The sequence below is a fragment of the Hydra vulgaris genome, chromosome 11, assembly GCF_038396675.1.
Source record: "Hydra vulgaris chromosome 11, alternate assembly HydraT2T_AEP".
NCBI lineage: Eukaryota > Metazoa > Cnidaria > Hydrozoa > Anthoathecata > Hydridae > Hydra > Hydra vulgaris.
Genome location: NC_088930.1, coordinates 5,602,564 through 5,622,470, shown reverse-complemented (window position 1 = coordinate 5,622,470; position 19,907 = coordinate 5,602,564). Strand labels below are relative to the sequence as shown.

The window sequence follows — 19,907 nt, the reverse complement described above, 5'->3', positions numbered from 1 at the left end:
ATATTATTATCTGCACTATTTTTTCTTTACATTGTTATCTGCCCTATATTTTCTTTACATTGTTATTTGCACTATATAGCTTTAATTTTTATCGTATTTATAATTTTTTACCCACGCTACATGTTTAGCTAAACAAGTTCTCTGTGAGATGTGGTAAGTAGTGTACTTCGGCAAAGTATGAATGACTTATACCAAATTGTTGAATTTTGGTACAAGCAAAAGTAACTATTATTTTTGTCATTCAAGAGCCATTTTCTGATAAAATCAGGCAAAAGTACTGTCGGCTCAAAAGTGATATCCTTTAATAGCGCTTAATTTTATATACAGTAATGCTGATAGGGTAAAAAAGAAGCCTTTAAATTTTTTTTTTTTAAATATTTCTAGTTCCTGAGTTATGGACGGTTAAACTTTTGCCTTTTTAATACTTGGAAAGTCACTTTTGGGGTTTTATGATTTTTAAACTAAGATTAAAAGCAATGAGACCACTGCACCCTAAGTTTCTTTTCATATTATGGAAGTATAGGTAGAACTTAAAAAAAAATATCATAAAACCTGAGGACAACCCTTCCTTTGTCTAAAAATCATAAGCTGAAATCACACATTTTTGAATTTGGGGCCTACTTTAAATACATTTATCTCGGAGCGTAAAAAGTGCCCGCGACTTATCTTATTCTTTTTTGAAAGAGTATCTCATTGTTATTTGAATGGTCTAAAGAAACTGAGAGGATATTGTTTACAAAAAAACTTATGAGTCATCAAAGTGTCAATGTTTTAATTAGCGTTCAAATATCAACCATTATGGGAAATGGGAAAGATCCCAAAATTGAAGATACAGATTTTATATTACTCCACATCACAATTTTTTTAATTTTTGAGTTAAAGTGTTCATACGGTTGGGGAACAAGTTATTTCCTTCCGTGCAGTTTCGAACAAGCTGTGCTTTGAGTTAATTTATGCAAAAGATAAATTAAAGAATTTATCTTTTGCATCGCATCTTCAAGACTTAGCATTGAAATTAAGCAGGTAGAAGGGCATGTTAGCTAAAATCCATCATTATGTTAATCATGCAACTTTGCTTAGTATATATCATGCTATTTTTCATCTCTTATCTCAGATATGCTTGTCAAGTTTTGGGACAATCTAAGCAGCTTAAAGGCTAACTCATCTCCAAAATAAAGCTCTAAAGTTAATTTATTTCCAACATAATAATTCGAACTGTATCATACTCTATTATTTATTTTAAGTCTTTAAATTGTGTAACCTTATTCAGCTATCAAATCTGCTATTTGTTTGGAACAAAATCACAATATCCTAATTCTTACATTTATCAACTTTTTTATCTATAGGAGAAACTGTTATTTAAAACTATGTTATTATGTGGTATTAATTATTGTTAATTAAAACTATATTTTACAATCTGCTTGCAACTTTAAGCCATCTGTAACCTAATATCAAACTGTTCATTACGACTATGAATCCATACAACACAAAGGAATACAAACCTGGAATAATCTCCTTTCCCAACTAAAATATCTTAAATCATACTTAAAATTTAAAACTGCTCTCTAACTATTTTTTAGAAAAATATTGTTTATAAATCTTATACCTTTCTACAACTTGTTATTTATAACCTCTGAGTTTCTAGTTATCTAATATTTTTTCTCTTTTCTGTTGTGTTATAATACTAATTTTAATATCTTTTCTTAAATTTATTAATTTATTCTTTCTTAAACTTAAATATTATAATTAGTATTATTTTCATCACTATTATTATTATTATTATTACTTTATTTTAATCATATTAAATATTCTTATTCTTACTGTTGTTATTAGTGTAATGATTATTTTTATATTAATGTTTTTTTAATGTAATTATTGTTATTATTATTATTATTGTTGTTGTTGTTATTAATTTTAATGTTATTATTACTATTATTATTATTTTAGTACAGTATGTAGGGGTAGATAAGGGTATTTTGAGCACCTTAAGCAAAAATTGGAATATTTTCAATAATAATGCTGGATCAAAAAATTTTTGTGAATAAACAATATTTAGGGACCACTACTCATAATTCAAATAGATATTCGGGCACCCTAAATATTTTCTTTAAAACACCAAGGTTTTAAAAAAGTAGCAAAAGTGCTCGTATTAGCCAATTGGTAATATGAACACTTTAAATTAGCTCAAAAAAATAACATTAATTAAAAAAATATCAACCATATCAGAACTAATTTGTGGAATATAATTATTCGTAATTAACAAAACTAAAAATGAAAAGATTAAATTTTAAACCACTTTTTATTGAAATACTACTATGATTTACGCATTAAAAAAAAAAAAAAATTAGTTTGTTATTTTTAAAATTTTATCAACTCAAACCTTTAAACGATAAAATTACGAACTTTTTTAGTTTAAATTACAGAAAGATATTTCGTATCGTTAAAATATAAAAAACTTTTACTACTTTTTTGCTTTAATTCAAAAAGCAATTAAAACCACTGCAATTTTAGGACTTTAAATTAGGTAATTTCAATAAAAACACTGGGTAATTTGAGTATGCTCATATTACACAAAATTAGTATCTTTAAATAAAGTCAAAACTAAATGTTTCTATGCATGGTTTTTCAAACAAAAATGAAGCGGATTTCTAGCTAACATAATTTTCTTTATGAAAAATTAACTTTCATCATTTTAGCATAAGAATTTCGCGCCACTTATATTCATGCGTGATGATAATATTTTAACAACGCAAAAATTGTGTTTGGTAGCTTGATTTTGAACTTGCTCGATGTCTTGAGCTATATATGGTGACCATTTGCTTGTACTGCAAACTCAGTGTGGGCAAACATGAAATTACAATGTTCACTATAGAACAAGACTATGATTTTGAAAGGCACTCTTAAGCATACTAAAAATACGGTTGCCAGCTGATGCAGCTGTGAATACATATTTACTGACCTTTAAATTCTTAATTATTACAACACCCAGGTCACTTTCAGACATTGTTCAGATACAGCTGGTTATTTTTTATTTATTTACCTGCTATAATAGTTAAGTAGTGCGCTAAATGCAAATTGTGTAAGAGAATAATAAAAAAACATGGAGGTTCTACAACCACTCTTCATACCCATTTAAAAATAATTCATGAAATCAATTTATTAAAAAGAGATGTAGGTAGCACCACTGTTTAAGATTCTTCAGAACTTGCACAGAAATCGAAACCTTCTGTAAATATAAATTTTTTTTTAAAATGAATGACTAATTGCCAGCTATTTTAGCTAGGATGACTGCATGTGATAGTTTATCATTCAACATTATCTGCACGTCATGTGATATCAGAAAAGGCTTAATAGCCGGAGGCTTTTCTAACATACCAAAAGATCACAAAATAATTCACAAAATGGTCTTGAATTAGGAGAATTTTGAATCTAGGATTGATTTGTATTTTTGGAACAATTCCAGAAAAAAAATGTGTTGAGCTTGTGAATGATAAGTTTGGTGATTTTGAGCTTTTGAAGAAAAATATTGTAGTTATTATCACAGATGGCGCTGCAGTAATGACAATGGTTGGCAGGTTAATTGAAGCACGTTAGCAGCTATGTTTAGCGCATAGAATTCAGTTGGTTATTATCAGCGCACTCTACAAAAAAAATATTAATGAGGCTAGTCTGCATAGTGAAGAAGATGCCAATGTTAAATCTGTTCTTACATTAAGATTTGAAAAAGAGCAGAATTCCACAGATGACAACAAATTAATCGATGAAGATAATAATAATTCTTCTTTTCTGGTACATCAGCATCGAACTTAGCCTACAAAAAATGATGAAATACTACAAAAATATATAAAAGAAGAGTTCGGAAAAGAATTGTCTCTGATTTTAGACTCAAGAACACAATGGAATAGTTTGGTGTTTATGATTTGAAAATCGCATCAAAAAGAGTCTAAAAGATTTAAAATCACCAACTTTGTTTTCAGAAGATGAGTTTGAAATGTTGTTGGATATCCTTTTTATTGTTTTACTTCCCATTAAGCTTTTTTTTTTCTTTTTTTTTTTGCAGATGCTGTTATTCAATTTATGATGAAATCAATAACTGACCATCCGTGTTCATTAAGTTATGAATTAAAAGCAGCTTTAAAAGTATGTATTTTTGAAAGACGAATAGAAATTTCAAGTGCAATATGAAAAGCCAAGTGATGAAGAAGCCAATAAAGGTTAAAAACTATTTCTGATCATTACCAAAGCAGTAAACGCAAAAAATATTGCAGCTTCATAATGCAAGTCGGCCACACCCAGACGTTGCATCTGCCAGATACAACATCTGGGTGTGGCCAACTTGCATTATAAAGCTGCACCTATAGCAACAACATCTATATCAGCCAACATTTTAAATTCAAATACAAATATAATATTCAATGTCAATGATGATGAAGATCAAAGAAATGAAATATTTCTGACTTTACAAGAAAGGTTGGAGAGGGTAATATCAAAAAAAAAATTGCACCAGATTACATTAGAGTGGAATCAACCAAAACAAAAAAAGATCTCACACGCTCAATAAAAAAAGAAATGTCATTTTTTGAGACAAACGGCATAAGAGGCAAATACTTTACTATATAATTATTTGCTAAGTATTCAACTGATCAGTGTAAAATGTAGAGCTTAATCTGCACCAGAATTCGGTCAAGTATGGGAGATAATTTGCTAAACTATCTATGGTATTTCTGAGGTCTTATATCAACAACCAACTGCAGAAAAAGAAGAACCTTGAAATTTAATGTTTTCTTTCTTTTCTTATGATCTAACTATATAACTAACTATATAACTAACTATATAACTAACTATATAACTAACATTTTACTAAATTTTGTTTTTATATTTTTTATTCTTTAGTTTTTTAATAAATTTAGTTTTTTTTTAATTGCCAAACAATTTTTATATTAAATTATTTATTCATTCGTATTATTATAGGAAGAATAATAACACTAGTAATAATACCGGAATCCCGGGATTACAAATTTTCAATACCAAACTGCAGGTATTGGATTTTTGGTCCGGTATTCCCAACCCTACTCAAAACCAAGAAATATGATTACCTTATCAAAATCAAAAGACAGCATGATCAACAGAGTAGTTTTAGAAGTCAATAATCCCAAAAGAGACATCGAAATTCTAATCTTTGAGAATTTTAAGCACACAATAGCAGAAAACAAAACAATAAACATTCTTGGAATTTATCAATGTTTGTATCAAGAGCTAATGCAATTTAAAAAAGACAAAACAACATATCAGACAACATCCAGTGTTAGTTGCACAAACTTGAAACATGTGGGGAAAAAAAAAATGATAAGGTACAACACAATGCATCAAAAGTCCCTTGAGCTTTAAAAAAAACAACTACTTTTTTAATAGACATAAAAGAGACAATCTTATACAACAGTATTACCTTGTCAACAAATTAAACCCAAACTAGATTTCATTACAAGATTTTCAGAAGCTGTAAAATCAGGGACACATTTTTCAACAATTGGAATGCTTTTCGAGACAATGCCGTCAAAACAATAAATATATTTGAGCAACTACTGGATAATATAAATCATCAGTTACTACAGCTCATCATTTACTATAAATACCACAAAAAAGTAGCTAAGATACAAGTTGGGTATAGATACAAATACTTAGCTGATATTGATTAAACAAGGCTTTGTACCTGTGACCCTAAGTAGCTTTTTGTAATAGTAACAATAGTTTTTTAACATTTAAGTATATTTTAAAATTTAAATATATTAAAATGACATTTTATGTTTAAGCCTCGTAATAACAAAAACCTTGAATTCTTTTGATTTTTTGTGATTGACTTCTAAATTGACTTGAAATCTTTTGTGATTGACTTCTAAATTTAAGCCTTTTCGGCTAATAATAGTTAGTGATACTGTTTAACAAAACCTGGTGCGAATTACTGCTGTTGCCAAATTACAAAACCACTTGACTATTTAATTCAGGGGACCCTTAAATTAATTTTTTTTAATCAAATTTTTTATACAAATAAATAAGGTCCACACAGTAAATAATACTGTGTGAAAAGTTGAAGTTACTATGGAATATTTTTGTTTACATATTTAAAAAAATACACAAAGGAGACAATAAAAAAGAATTTTTATCAACTTTTTCTAAGTGGAGGGACTCTAAAGTTTTTATATTTTAAAAAATTACTTGGTACATATTTTTTTTCCTCAGTCTAAACCTCAATGTAAAAGTTAGTGTAATAATTCTTAAATTTTGCGGGAATGGCAGTATTGAATAGTGATGAACAGTATTGAAGAGTAACCATTACAATTTTTATTTAATTTAATAAAATATTAATTGCGATAAAAGCAAAATACCTTTTTCATATTGGCTATGAAATTATCACTACTTTCAAGCAGCCTGTTCTTCATTCCATCAGATTCCAATGGTGTATCTTGAACCTCTGGTTTAATCTCAATAAAAAAATTTAATTAAACAATGTTATTTTTAATGATGAAACAATCAAACATGTGGTGTGTAACAGCGGTGTGAGATGTAAACAAAACATTCATTATCCTTTTGATTGAAAAAATGATTCTTTTTTGTTATATGTTATGAAATGATTCTTTTCGAGAAATAAGGAGATTTTTTAAAAAGTCAAATCAAAGTTTTGAGAAATGTCAAGGAAGGAAATTATATACACGCGGTTATTTCTTTTTATAATCAATAAAATAACGCATTTTAATTTAATTAAATAATTTTAAAAAGTATATACCTGTATAAAAATAATTCTCTTTACAGCAGTCAAAAATTATTTCAAAAGTTATGCATTATTAAATAACAGCTCACTTTACACTAACTCACCTTTTTTGATTTTTAGGCAATAATTTATATAGAAAATTTTACTTAACTTGCTAAAAACAATTTCTTGATATTTTTTATTTCAGAAAATTTTTTTACGATTAAAAGGATTGTATTGAATCTTATATTTCAAATACAATTAAAATTTAATTTCAAAGAATAAGCTGTTTGCTTATTCTTTGTTTTTTTTAATGATAAACATTTAAATGTTGAACCAGTATTAACCAGTGTTATTAACTGTTCAGTATTGTTTAAACCACATGAAGAACAGATGTGGTTTAATTTATTCAGCTTCAAATTATTCAGATGTGGTTTAAATTATTCAAGTAGTATATTTTAATTTAATTAGTCAACCATAAATCAACCATTACACAACGTCTTAATTAAATTTTTATTTTATGTTCAAAACAAAAAATTACAAGTGGTCAACACAACAAAATCTAAAACTTCATCTACTTCAGAAGATATGGTGAAAATGTCTCCCGGATGTTTTAAGTCTTAAGCTTTATAGGTAGATCTTATATAAGATGTCCCAAAACACAACAAATTGCTGAAGATCCTACACTATTTTAATTAAAATGGTTGACTAATTGAATTAAAATTGAATTACTACCCTTTGATTTGTAAAGACTCCAATATTTACATGCTTGGCTAGGGGGTATAAATATGCATCAATTCACCTATTTTTCATAAAATCAGGTTTGAATCTTTTGACCATTCTTATGTGCTTTCGCATAGCACCTCTTCACTCTACCACCTTTCTCTATGTTCTCTATTGTTCTCCTTCTTCCCAAGACTGCACTCTTTTAGAATTAATTTCTGATTAAATTGACCATGTCTTTTCTCTTTACCCCTTTATCAATATTGTTGTTATTGGTGACTTAATTGCTCATCACACTGAATGGTTAGGCTCTAACCCCATTGACCCTGCTGGCACCAAAACCTATAATTTCTGCATTTCTCAATCTCTTACTCAGATAGTTAACTTTGTGACTTGTTTTCCTGGCAGCCCTATTTACCTTCACTCCTTAATTTATGTCTTGTCCCTGATCCTAGCTTGTATTCAGTTTCTCCTTTTTCTCCCTTAGATGGTTCTGACCATGCAATGATCTATATAAATCTTTTATCTCATACTTCTTCTTCGGACTCACCCTACCATCACACCATCTACTACTACCCTTAAGCCAACTGGGATTCTTTTTGCAATTTTCTTTGTGAAGGTCCTTTGGCTGATGTCCTTTCTCTCTCAACTAATAAATGCGCCTCCTGCATAACCTCCTGGACTCAGGTAGGAATTGAAGCTTTTATTCCTTCACTTCGGTTTTAAGCTTTTGTAAAAAAGTGCTGTCTGATGCTAAGCTCCATTTTTTTCAGTTCACTAAATCCCATATCTTATCTCAGAATTTAGGCTATAGAGATTTTTGGAAAATCTTCAACAGCATCATTAACAAGGGTAGGTCTAACATACAATCTCTCATTCATGGGACTGATCTTATTACCTCTCCTAAGGATAAGACAGAACTATTTGCAAAGAATTTTTCTTCTAACTGGACTCTTGAATCTTATAGCCATTCTCTTCCTTCCCTTCCAATTAAACAGTTTAACAAATGTTAGACATTCAAATTACTCTAGTTACCGTTGCTAAAGTAATATCTCAATTAAACTCTTCTACAGCTTGCGGTCCGGAGAACATTCCTGTCATAATCTTAAAAAATTGTTCTCCAGAACTCACTTTTTGCAACTCATATTTGGGCTGGTTCTTCTAATTATGTTCTTTCTCTTCTAAACAAGGTCCAAAAACGAACTGTAAATGTAGTTGGACCCACTTTCAGGCCTTGATTTAAAGCGTTACACGTAGAGAGATGCCTTATTATGCCTTATTATTATGCCTTTAGCAATTTTTACATAAGCCTTAAACATTTTTGCTTAAGCTACTTTTTATCATTTTTTAACTTTAAAATTAGTGGTAAGATAAAAGAAGTAACTAATTTTTAAAAAAATTACATCAACTTTTATATATATGTAAAAATATCTGTTACAAAAGTTTGAAAGAAGTTACATTAAAAATAATTGTTGTAACTTTTTATCATGATGATATTTCTTATCTCTTTATAACGATTATATTCAACGTAATTTTACGCTAACCTTTTTATCTAAATATTTAGCAACATGAAAAAAGTTCGTCAATCCTTAACTGCATATTGTTTGCAGATGTTTTTAATTAAAATTCAGTAAGAAACTCTATAAAAATTTATATCACAAAAAAAATTTATATTCTGCAATCTCTGATAACAAAAATATTAAGACATTTTTTTGAAATATTGAAAAAAATGTGCCAATATATAAACAATTTATTTTTATTGTACTAAAAATTACTTCTTCATTAATTATTACTCATTGCTTTTTTTATTAGTTAAAGGTATATAGATACTTTTAACTTTAAAATATACGGGGGGAGAAGGGCCGGAACAGAAGAAAAAAAAATTACCTGTTACTTGCTATTTTTGAATGAAGACAGTTTGCTAAGTTTCTTTTGTGTGTGATTCAATGAGTTTCTTTTCTTCCATAAAATAGGTTATATTATAAAGTTAAAGAAATCACAAGTAGACTATAACATCCGCTGATGACACTAATATTATGTTAAATATATTCATATAACGGAGGTTTCATTATGCAGACGCACGTTACAGACTCAGTTAAATTAATACTAAGGCACGTTTTAGTTTAATGACAGTCTTTATTCTTTACTAATGACTACGCATTTTTTTATATAAAATAAGACAAACTAGTATATAAAAACCTAGTATATTTCTATTCTCTCCAAATTGTTTAAAGTTTGAATATGGATTGTATTTTGAAGGACAAAAGAGTTACTTTGAAAACTTTTAAATTCTGGGACTTTGCTGATGCTTATTGAATTAAAACTATTACAGAAAAAAAGAAGACCTATGTTATTAAAACCATATGTAATTTGTGTGATCTTCATCAAAATAAAATTTTATGCAAAACCAATTGTGCCGTAAGGGCAGCTGCCCTACGGTTTATAAATGGCACAAGTAATGTTAAAATATTTTAACATGATAGTATATTTTATTTAAGTTGGTATATAAATAAAAATAAATATTGTTCAATAAATTAAATTTTTTCTTAACAAAGATTACCTCATATTTATTCTCCTTTTTTTTATTTTATTACTCTAAATTAAATTGCTTGCAAACGAAAAGTTTTGTAATTATACGTAGAATGAAAATACTTTTGAGTTTGTTTATAAGTTAAGGAACTTAATTTTTAATGAACAATTTTTTACGAATGTTTATTATAAACAGACACAATTCAAATTATTAAATATACTTATATTGTTTTAGTTGAGTATTTTTTTAAGTTTGCACGATTAAAGTATTGCGTATAAGTATTTAAAAAGTTTTTTGTTTTGAGAATAATTGCATAATTAAGACTTATATAATAATTTTAATTGATAAAAACGATTCTTCTCTATAGCTCTGTGTTTCTTTGTAATTTGTTTAAATGTAAAACATTTTTACGATAACATAAAACATTTATGCATTAAATTCTGGTGAATGCATTCTAATTATGTATCAAAAATATACTCAAAACAGACATTAAACTTTTTTATATTTTTATGTAACGCAAGTGAAAACGCTAAACAACATAAATTTAAAAAATATATCTAAAAACCTAAATTATTCTTTGCTAGTCAAAACAAAATCGCTGTTCAAGTAATTAACAAGGGTTTTTGTTCAATCAGTATGTTAATATTCTTTGTTTACTTCCGAAATTTAAAAAAATAAAAAATCATTATTTTTTTAATTCAATAGCGCATTACAAATTTTAATAATAATGAAATATATATATATATATAAATAATATATTTTACTAAATAATATTGAACTAAAATTAATATTAAAATAACAATTGAAACTTTTCATAATATATTTACATTTACAACTTTTATAATGTATGATTTTGACACCTAGCCCAATATGATGTGATTTATTGTCATATGCATCAAAATGTCCAATATAAAGTCAATAAAACCATCAACTATTTCTGAACTGTAAGTGTCAACTTCTTAACTAATTTTAACTAAAACAACATTAGGTCGAATAAGAAAACTTTTGATTTCTTTTCAAAGTTGTTTATAATCAAAACTCAAATATGTTTTAATGCTTTATTAGTGCCTGAATATTAATCTTAAACATATTTTGTTAGGATGAACATTGAAAGTCTACAATAGGCTTTGAACTACTCAGATTTTTAGAAATAATCAAAAAGTTAATCCATTTTTGTTGAATTTAAATGAACAAAATTGTAGTTTTCATGGCAATTATTTAAAGCCATTCAAATCTATATACTATTAAAAAAGTTTAATTTATTTAAAATCATTTAAATTTTTATTTATTTTTGAAATTTATGAATTATTAAAAAAAATATTGAAAAATAAATAACACTGCGTCAGCAGCAAAAAATAAATAAATAAAATAAAAAATACTTTTTCTACAGAGTTTTCTTTTATGTCCAAATACTTGGGAACCTAAAATAGCTTATAAGAAATAAAAAATATTCAAAAGATCCGAATTAATTTCAAAATTATTTCAAATTATTATTGAATAATTTGAAATACAATATTAATATAATATTTTTATTAAGATATGTTAAATAATATACATGATTACCTTGTTCATAGCAGTAATAAAATTTTCGCTATTTTCTAATATTTTTCTCTTCTTTTCGTTGAATTTTGTTTCCATGTCTTGAATTTCACTTTCTAGTTTCCTCTAAACATCAGTTAAACATCTTTTTTTATAGCTCAATTCCTTCACTTTCTAACTTGTTTAATACATTACATTATACAATTTTTATATTTTGTGCTTAATTAATCAAATTAACTAGAAAACAAATCAATTTGAGCATATTTCATCAACTAGATATTCTCTAGTTTTCTTTGAAAGCCATATAAGAAAATATCATAAATCATCATATTGTTATTAGTATTATCATATTAGGCCGGGTGAATGAAAATGAGCAATTGCTTTTACTTAGTAATTGGTCAGCTTTACGTGAATAAAAACTTAAGCAAAATTCTAAATTTTTTATTTATGTTAAGCTGACTAATTCTCTAGAAATAAAAGAGTAAAACAATCAAAAAAATATCTTATGACCATTCTCTTTAAGACATTCTTTCTGAACAAGATAATTTCTTTTTATTACTAGAACAATGTGTAGTTTTATCAATACTTTTTTTGTAATTTTGTCAAGATATACTTCCTAACAATTTTCTGTGTCCTTAAAACTATTGAACAAGTATTTTCTTACAGGATACATTTGAAGATAGATTATTAAAAAAAAAGGTCTTCAGATTGTACTAATTACTAACAATTACTAATAGTATTACTAATTATTATTACTAACTATTTTTATTTTTAATTATTACTAACTATCATTATTTTTAATTATTACTATTATATGAATTAGTTAAATTAAACAGGAACTTAAGATAATTCCTTCATTTTCTAAAATATTTCTTTTAGAAATATATTTCATGTGTTTAACACCATATTTGCAAGATGGACAATTAAGAATTAGATGTTATGACAACATCTAATCATTGATTGTCTATCTTGCAAATATGGTGTTAAACACAGAAATTTTAATTTTATTAATTTTGATTAATGGTTATTTGTTTTATTACAAATAAAGTATTGTAAACAACTATGCAAAGTTTTAAAAAGAAAAATAACATGTTTAGAAGATGACTTGTAATATTTGCTTTGTTTCAAAAGTTGTGCTAATTTCTTAATATCTAATTAGCACTTTAAATTTCTAATTTATTAATTTACATATTTGCTACATGATTTTAATAATTTCACAGCTCTATACCTTTAGAATGAGTAATTTGCTCCCTATATTGAATTTTTAAAGTAAATGAAATTTTGGTTTTTTTACTTTTTTTAATTTTAGTTCACGTACACTGTAAATTCAACAGCTCGGTCATAGCTAATCCGAAATCAAAAGTAGCAAAGGCTATTGCAAAGGTCGCTGAACAAGATGCAAGCAACTAAAGCAATTCATGCAGTCATTCAATTTGTGGTCTTCATTGACAAAAAGTCATGATGATGACAAAGCTGCTGTAAAAGGTGTTATTGAGGCCATTAAAACATTGGCACCAAACAAAAACAATCTTCATCAGAATAAATCAAAATCTCTTCATTGCTTCTACATCAATTCAACTTCACTCAATAAAGACTAAATTATCAAACTCCAATTATCAGCTGAACAAAACAAATATGATCTAATCTCTATAACTCAAACTCAGTTCTACTTCTGCTCTATCAATCAATAACTATATGCTATATAGGAAAGATAAAATCAGTTATGAAGGTGGTGTAACAATTTTTGTTCAAAATGATATAACGGAAAGTGAACAAGACAATTCGCAGCTAAATAAAAACTTTAAATGCAAAAAATCCGAACAACTTTAGGTTAAAATAAAATTTCCATCAGAAAAATTTCTAGTAGGTTATCACCCCGAAAGGAACTTGCCAACTGCTGCAGTACAATTAAATAAAATAATTTTTGCTCTCGGTTACGCTAGATACTTAGTTGATACAAAAGTATATAATGGCAAAACTGTGACAGGTGACTTCAACTTTCCAGGCATAACTTGGCAATCTGACTGGGGTATCACATCTGATAATGAGAATAGTCTTGAATTCAGGTTCAATGATGCACTCTGTAACAACCACCTCTACCAGCATGTCAAATATTAAGAAATTTTAAGAAAACTGATAGAAATCTAAAAAACACATTTGATCTAATTATATCAGAATCAAAAGATAGAATCAACAAAGTTTCAACAGGGTCTTGTCTTGGTACAGCCTCTCAAGGGCATATAAGATGACTTGTAAGATGTTTTAACAGGGTCTTGTCTTGGTACAGCCTCTCAAAGGTATATAAGATGACATATAAGATGTACAAAGACATCTTGTCTTGGTACAGCTTCTCAAGGGCATATCTCTTAGCTGGCAGCACAATTTAAACAGTAGTAATAAAAATAGTTTTAACAGCAAAAAATTCCTTTATAAATATAGTAAATAAACACTTTTATAAGTAACATAAATTGGCAAGCTAAATTATGGATCATGATGTTCAAGAATGTTATTCCATATGGTCTAACCTCTATAATGAAGCATGCCATAAGTTTATTCAAAAGTTATCAAATGATACTGCCAAAAAAAGACAATCCTGGATCACAAACAAGTGAATGAAGCTAATTAGATTAAAAAAGAGCTCTGGTATAAAAATGCAAACTCACATCAAGGTGTATACAAATGTCAAAAAGGAGGTAAAGAAAAACAGCAAACAAGCATGTAGTGTCTATAAGTCAAAGCTAGCTGACAACAAGCGCAATCCAAAAAGACTATTTGCATATATTAATAGTAAACGGATAGTGAGCAATCAAATATCAGCCTTAACCTCAGATTCAAATTAAATGAGCAATGATGGAATAACAATAGCAAACATTCTCAACAAACAATTTCAATCAGTTTTTACAAAGGAACCACTGACTCAGCCACTAAAACCTTTTGCATCCAAAACAAGTGTTTTAACTTTGGATATAACAATTGACCAAAATATTGTTCTCAAACACTAAATATGCTTGTTGGAAATAAGTCAATTAGTCTGTTTGTTTTAAAAGCATATGCCACACCAGTGGCAGTTTTGCTAACTTTGATTTTTCAACTTTCAACAAAATCTGGAAAGGTTCCATCATCTTGGCTGAGAGCTAATGTTATACCTACTTATAAAAAAGGTGGCAGAACAGATTCAGCCAATTATAGGCCAATATCACTTACTTCTGTTCCAAGCAAACTTATAGTTTGCTTCTGGAACAAAAGTATAGAAAAAATAGTTAGAAATTTATCATTTGTTAAAAAACAAACCACTTTCCAAAACTCAACATGGTTTTATTTCAAAAAAGACTTGCATCACAAATCTTTTAGAAACAATGGACTTTTTGACTCAGAGCAAATCAAAGAAAGAACCAGTCGACCTAATTTTTCTTGACTTTGCAATAGCATTCGATAAAGTTTTGCACATAAAACTGCTGCAAAAGTTTGAAATGTATGGTATAAATGGCAATCTTCTAAATTGGATAAAAGCCTTCTTGAGAAACCGCAAGCAGCGTGTTATACTTGGAGATTCAATATCTGACTGGATGACCTGCCAAACCATTTCAAATCAACATTTACAAAATGTAAGCATGACACAAAGCTCATGAAAGTTACTGAAAATGATAAAGACTGAGCAAGTTTACAATCTGATCTAGACGAGATTGTTAAATGGACGCAAATCTGGCTAATGGAGTTAATAAATGTAAAAAATGTAAAGTCATGCGTGTTTACTCTGAAACAATAAAATTTGATTATTTTATGAATAAAATCAAAAATGACGGCACTGTTAATCCAAGGGATTAACAGTGTTGCAGTTTGAAACACTATTAATAAATAAACCTCTAATATCAGTCTTATCTTTATTTTAATCTGACTTGGCTTTGTTTCCTACTCTGTATTTTGACATTAAAATTAATTAAATCAAAAGTAAAATAAAGTTAAGATGTCTCCTAAGATAAGCAGCTGCTCCAGAATGAATTAGACATTTTAAATGTCCTATTAGTTAATTCTATAATCAGTTTTTACTGTAGTCAAAGCTGTGCTATAACTTTTTTGTATATTTTCTGTATATTTTTCAGTAAAAAGGAAGTCTATTTCAAAAGCTGCCAAATTTTACAACATTTCTCGGATTACTCTGCATGACAAAATTAGTGGCAAAGGCCTAATTTTCAAAAAGATGGGTCCAAACACATTCTTGACTGGTAAATTATGTATCAAGTTACTGTCACTGGCACTGCCTGTCACAAAAGATACCGTTTTATCCCTTGTTTCTTTGTTTATATCTAATGAAAGGAATTTCCTTGAGATGAACAGAAATCAGCCTTTTAAATTTGGGCGAGCTGGAACTTCAGCGCCTGGGGAAAAATGGGTAGGTATTAAATACTATTGAGTCAATAACTCCAATTTTAATTGTCAATTTGTTTCTTGGAATTTGTTTTAACTTTGAGTTGTGAGCATTGGTCTGTTATATATAATTATTTATCTATAAGCTATACTGACTTATAATTTTATTTTATTTCATTAGGTACTCACTCTTCATGAAGAGACACCCAAATATAGTCACGCGCACCAGAGAATTTTAAAGTGCAGCAAGAATGAATGCTAGCAAGCAAGTAGTGCAGCATTGGTTTGCAGACATAAGAGCATACCTTTGCAGAAAATGATATTCTTGACATAACAAAAGAGGCAAGTAGGAACTTTAATATAGATGAATTGGGTTTTCAATTTTCAACAAGAATTAAGAGGGTTTTGGTTGAGAATGGCTCTAAAAATGTCTACTATGCAACATCAACAAATGCAAAAGAATGTGTTATAGTGCTTTGTAAGTTTATAGCCTACCTATTAAATCCCTTGCTAATATTTCTCTTATTATCTTAGAGTCAAGCGTAATATTTTGGCTTATGTCTATTAATATCTTCGCTATGCCTAATTATTTTATTAAAATACTGGACATTAAATTGCATTCAACTAGATGCTTATTTTAAAGTTTGGGCTACATTTAGGTCTATTCCTTTCTTTCTTTTCAGCAAACATCGGTGCTGATGGGTCTCTCCCTCCACCTTTAATTATCTATGCAAGCGTAAGAATTCCGATGAATGTGTACGAGGCATTTCCAGAAACGCTTGCTGCTATCAGGAAAAGCAAGTATGACTATATAAACAACTTTTATATGAATATTTTGCCATTGCTTTTGACAGATGGCTTATTGACAATAATATACTAAGACCAGTCGTTGTCTGGTCATACTAACAATAATCAAAAATATATTATCATCTTGTGAAACAGCTGGCCAATCTGCAAATACATTTTATCTTGCTTCCTCCAAATACTACTCATTTCCTCCAACCTCTCGATGTTGGGATATTTGCCCCATTAAAACAAGCATGGGACTTGTGCATTAAAGAATACAGAGCAAAGAACAATAATATGTACATTACTAAGGAAACATTTGCCCCAGTTTTCCTTTTAGAAAATCTTCTGGGTTAAAGGGATAGATGGTAGATTTAGAAAATTTGGCATCTATCCCTTTAACCCAAAAGCCCCAGACTACAGTAAACTAACAAAAGAGGTTGAGCATTCAAGCGAGGCATTTTTGTTTGAAGGTGTTTTACAAGATGGAAAGGTGGAGCAAAGTACGCAAGTAGATGCCATTCAGAAGGTAAATGCTAGGACTCAAACCTTATCTGATAAATATTTCACTAATCTTATAGAACCACTGGGAGCAAAAGCAACTATAAAGTTGTAAGTTATTTTTACTCATCAAACTTTCAAACTATTCAAGTTTTAAATAAAAAAATCAATAGCCATACAAACATTCAATCCATTTAAATTTGTACATATCTTTTACAGATGTTCATTTGGATGCGATGACTCGGTCAATGAGTATTCTCTTTTAGAATCATGGCATTTTATCACTAGAGAAAAATGGTTTAATTATTTACAAAGAAAAAATGCAGATAGAATATCAACGAGCTCTGTAGAAAAAAGAAGCCATGTAGAAGGTAATATCTATATTTCCTTTAAATTTTATTGAAATAGCATAGCCTATATTAAGTTGCATGTATTCTGTAAATGTTTATCCTGACACTCCAATTTAATATTGGTTTCTTTTCAATTTCTTCTTTCTTTAGGCGTGACCGAGGAATCATTCTTACCTTCTCATGCCTTAACTCCATCAATATTGCTTTCTAAACGAACAGTTATAAGCAAAGCCTTACTGCATCATAGATGGTTTCCATCGCCAAAGAAGACTGTTACTAAAGTTAGGACAGTAGCTCAAGAACTCCATGCAACATCTGTCTTGACAACACCTCAAGTAGTTTCTTTGTTAGGGGATATCCGACAAAAAAAGAAAGATACTCTTGCCGCCAAAGAAAATCGCAAACAAGTACGATTGACAAATGCAGAAAAGAAAAAAAACACACCTACGGCTGCTGTTAAAAGAAAATTAAGCTGTGATGCTAAGAAAACCACAAAATCAAAGCAGAAAAATAATCTATCTATATTTAGTTCAAATTGTAATCATTTATCCTAAGCTGTAAAATATAAAGTACAGACTTTTAAATCTTTTCTTCAAAGTATTTTTTTATATTTTATGTTGTAAACTATAAAAAAGAATACTTTTTCGTTTTGCTATGTATCATTCAAACGCCTGTATTTGAAGAAGTACTTGAATTTTTAAAAATTTAATAAGTGTCGAATACTGGGAAAAAAAACAAACATCGAACTTAGGATGGCATCCAGTGTTCAACATTTTGACATTTCGGGGGCACTAATCTCTCTTTTTTTTCGGTGTCATTCACTCAAAGCGCATTGTAAAAAGAAACTATCCCTTTATAAGATAAAACACTGATATCAATATTTTATGAAATAATGAGTGAAAAATTATTATTTATATAAAACTATGCAAAAATACTTTTTAAATAATGACTGTCGACAAAAAACACTATACATTGTAAAAAAAATTTTTGAATACTTGAATTTATAAACACTTAAATATTTTGAAACTTCAAAATTTACATTTTTTACATAAATATATTTTTATTCATCTAATCTTATATTATAATTTTAATATTGAATAAATTTATGTGCAAATTCTATATATTATATTTAATGGTTTTAAAAGGCCATCAGCAATAGGTTAAAAAAAAACTATTTAAAAACGATAGCTTTTAGATAAGCAACTTTCTTGGCTCTCCAATTGGTCAAATAGAATGTTAGTTAAAAGAACTTTCCTTTTATTATGCTATTTTAGAATAGAATTTTTAAAAAGTGTTTTTTTAAAGGGGGGATTTGCTCAAAACTTCTTGAGCAAATCTGCCATTTTAAAAAACACTGATTCAACTAAGCCACAATAGTATTCAAGGGAGTGAAATTTGTTTACATTTATTCAAGAGTGAGATTTGTTTACAGCACAATAGCGGCAAGTAAATCGAGGCAGCAAATAGTAAATTTTTGTATTTGTAAATTAAAAAATAAAAAGAATTAATTTTTGTGTTTGTAAATTAAACTTTTGCATTGTAAATAAAAAAAAATTATAAAAATTAATCTAAATATAACCATCTTCTTTTATGCTTTACACAAATATAACATAAATAAATACGTTTAACTACAAGTTTCATTTTTTGATTTCTTTATTGTTGTTGTTTTTAGTGTACTTTTCCACCAAATTTAGTTTACCGACAGTATTTTTAATTCCTACAATAAAAAAAGTTAATAACTTTTTTTAAAGCATAAAAATAAACATAATGAAAAATGTCAGAATGAAAATAAACATAATGAAAAATGTCAGAATGGAAATGAAAATAATGAAAAATGTCAGAATGAAAATAAACAAAATGAAAAATGTCAGAATGAAAATAAACATAATAAAAAATGTCAGAATGAAAATAAACATAATAAAAAATGTCAGAATGAAAATAAACATAATAAAAAATGTCAGAATGAAAATGAGAAATAATGAAAAATGTCAGAATGAAAATAAACAAAATGAAAAATGTCAGAATGAAAATAAACATAATGAAAAATGTCAGAATGAAAATAAACAAAATGAAAAATGTCAGAATGAAAATAAACATAATGAAAAATGTCAGAATGAAAATAAACATAAAGAAAAATGTCAGAATGAAAATAAACAAAATGAAAAATGTCAGAATGAAAATAAACATAATGAAAAATGTCAGAATGAAAATAAATAAAATGAAAAATGTCAGAATGAAAATAAACATAATGAAAAATGTCAGAATGAAAATAAATAAAATGAAAAATGTCAGAATGAAAATAAACATAATGAAAAATGTCAGAATGAAACTAGAGAATAATTGTGATAATCAAAAAATAAGTTTTTTT

General features: G+C 27.8%; 1 protein-coding gene across 1 annotated transcript in view; it reads right to left on the bottom strand.

Moving 5' to 3' along the window:
* LOC100202185 (SWI/SNF-related matrix-associated actin-dependent regulator of chromatin subfamily E member 1) overlaps window positions 1–19,907 on the bottom strand; it is a 57,682-nt gene that overhangs the window by 2,908 nt on the left and 34,867 nt on the right. Inside the window, exons 10-12 of the mRNA XM_065809877.1 lie at window positions 11,562–11,663; window positions 11,378–11,419; window positions 6,384–6,479 (exon numbers count right to left, since the gene is read on the bottom strand). Coding sequence (XP_065665949.1) covers window positions 6,384–6,479; window positions 11,378–11,419; window positions 11,562–11,663 — 240 coding nt within the window. The remainder of the gene's footprint in view (window positions 1–6,383; window positions 6,480–11,377; window positions 11,420–11,561; window positions 11,664–19,907) is intronic.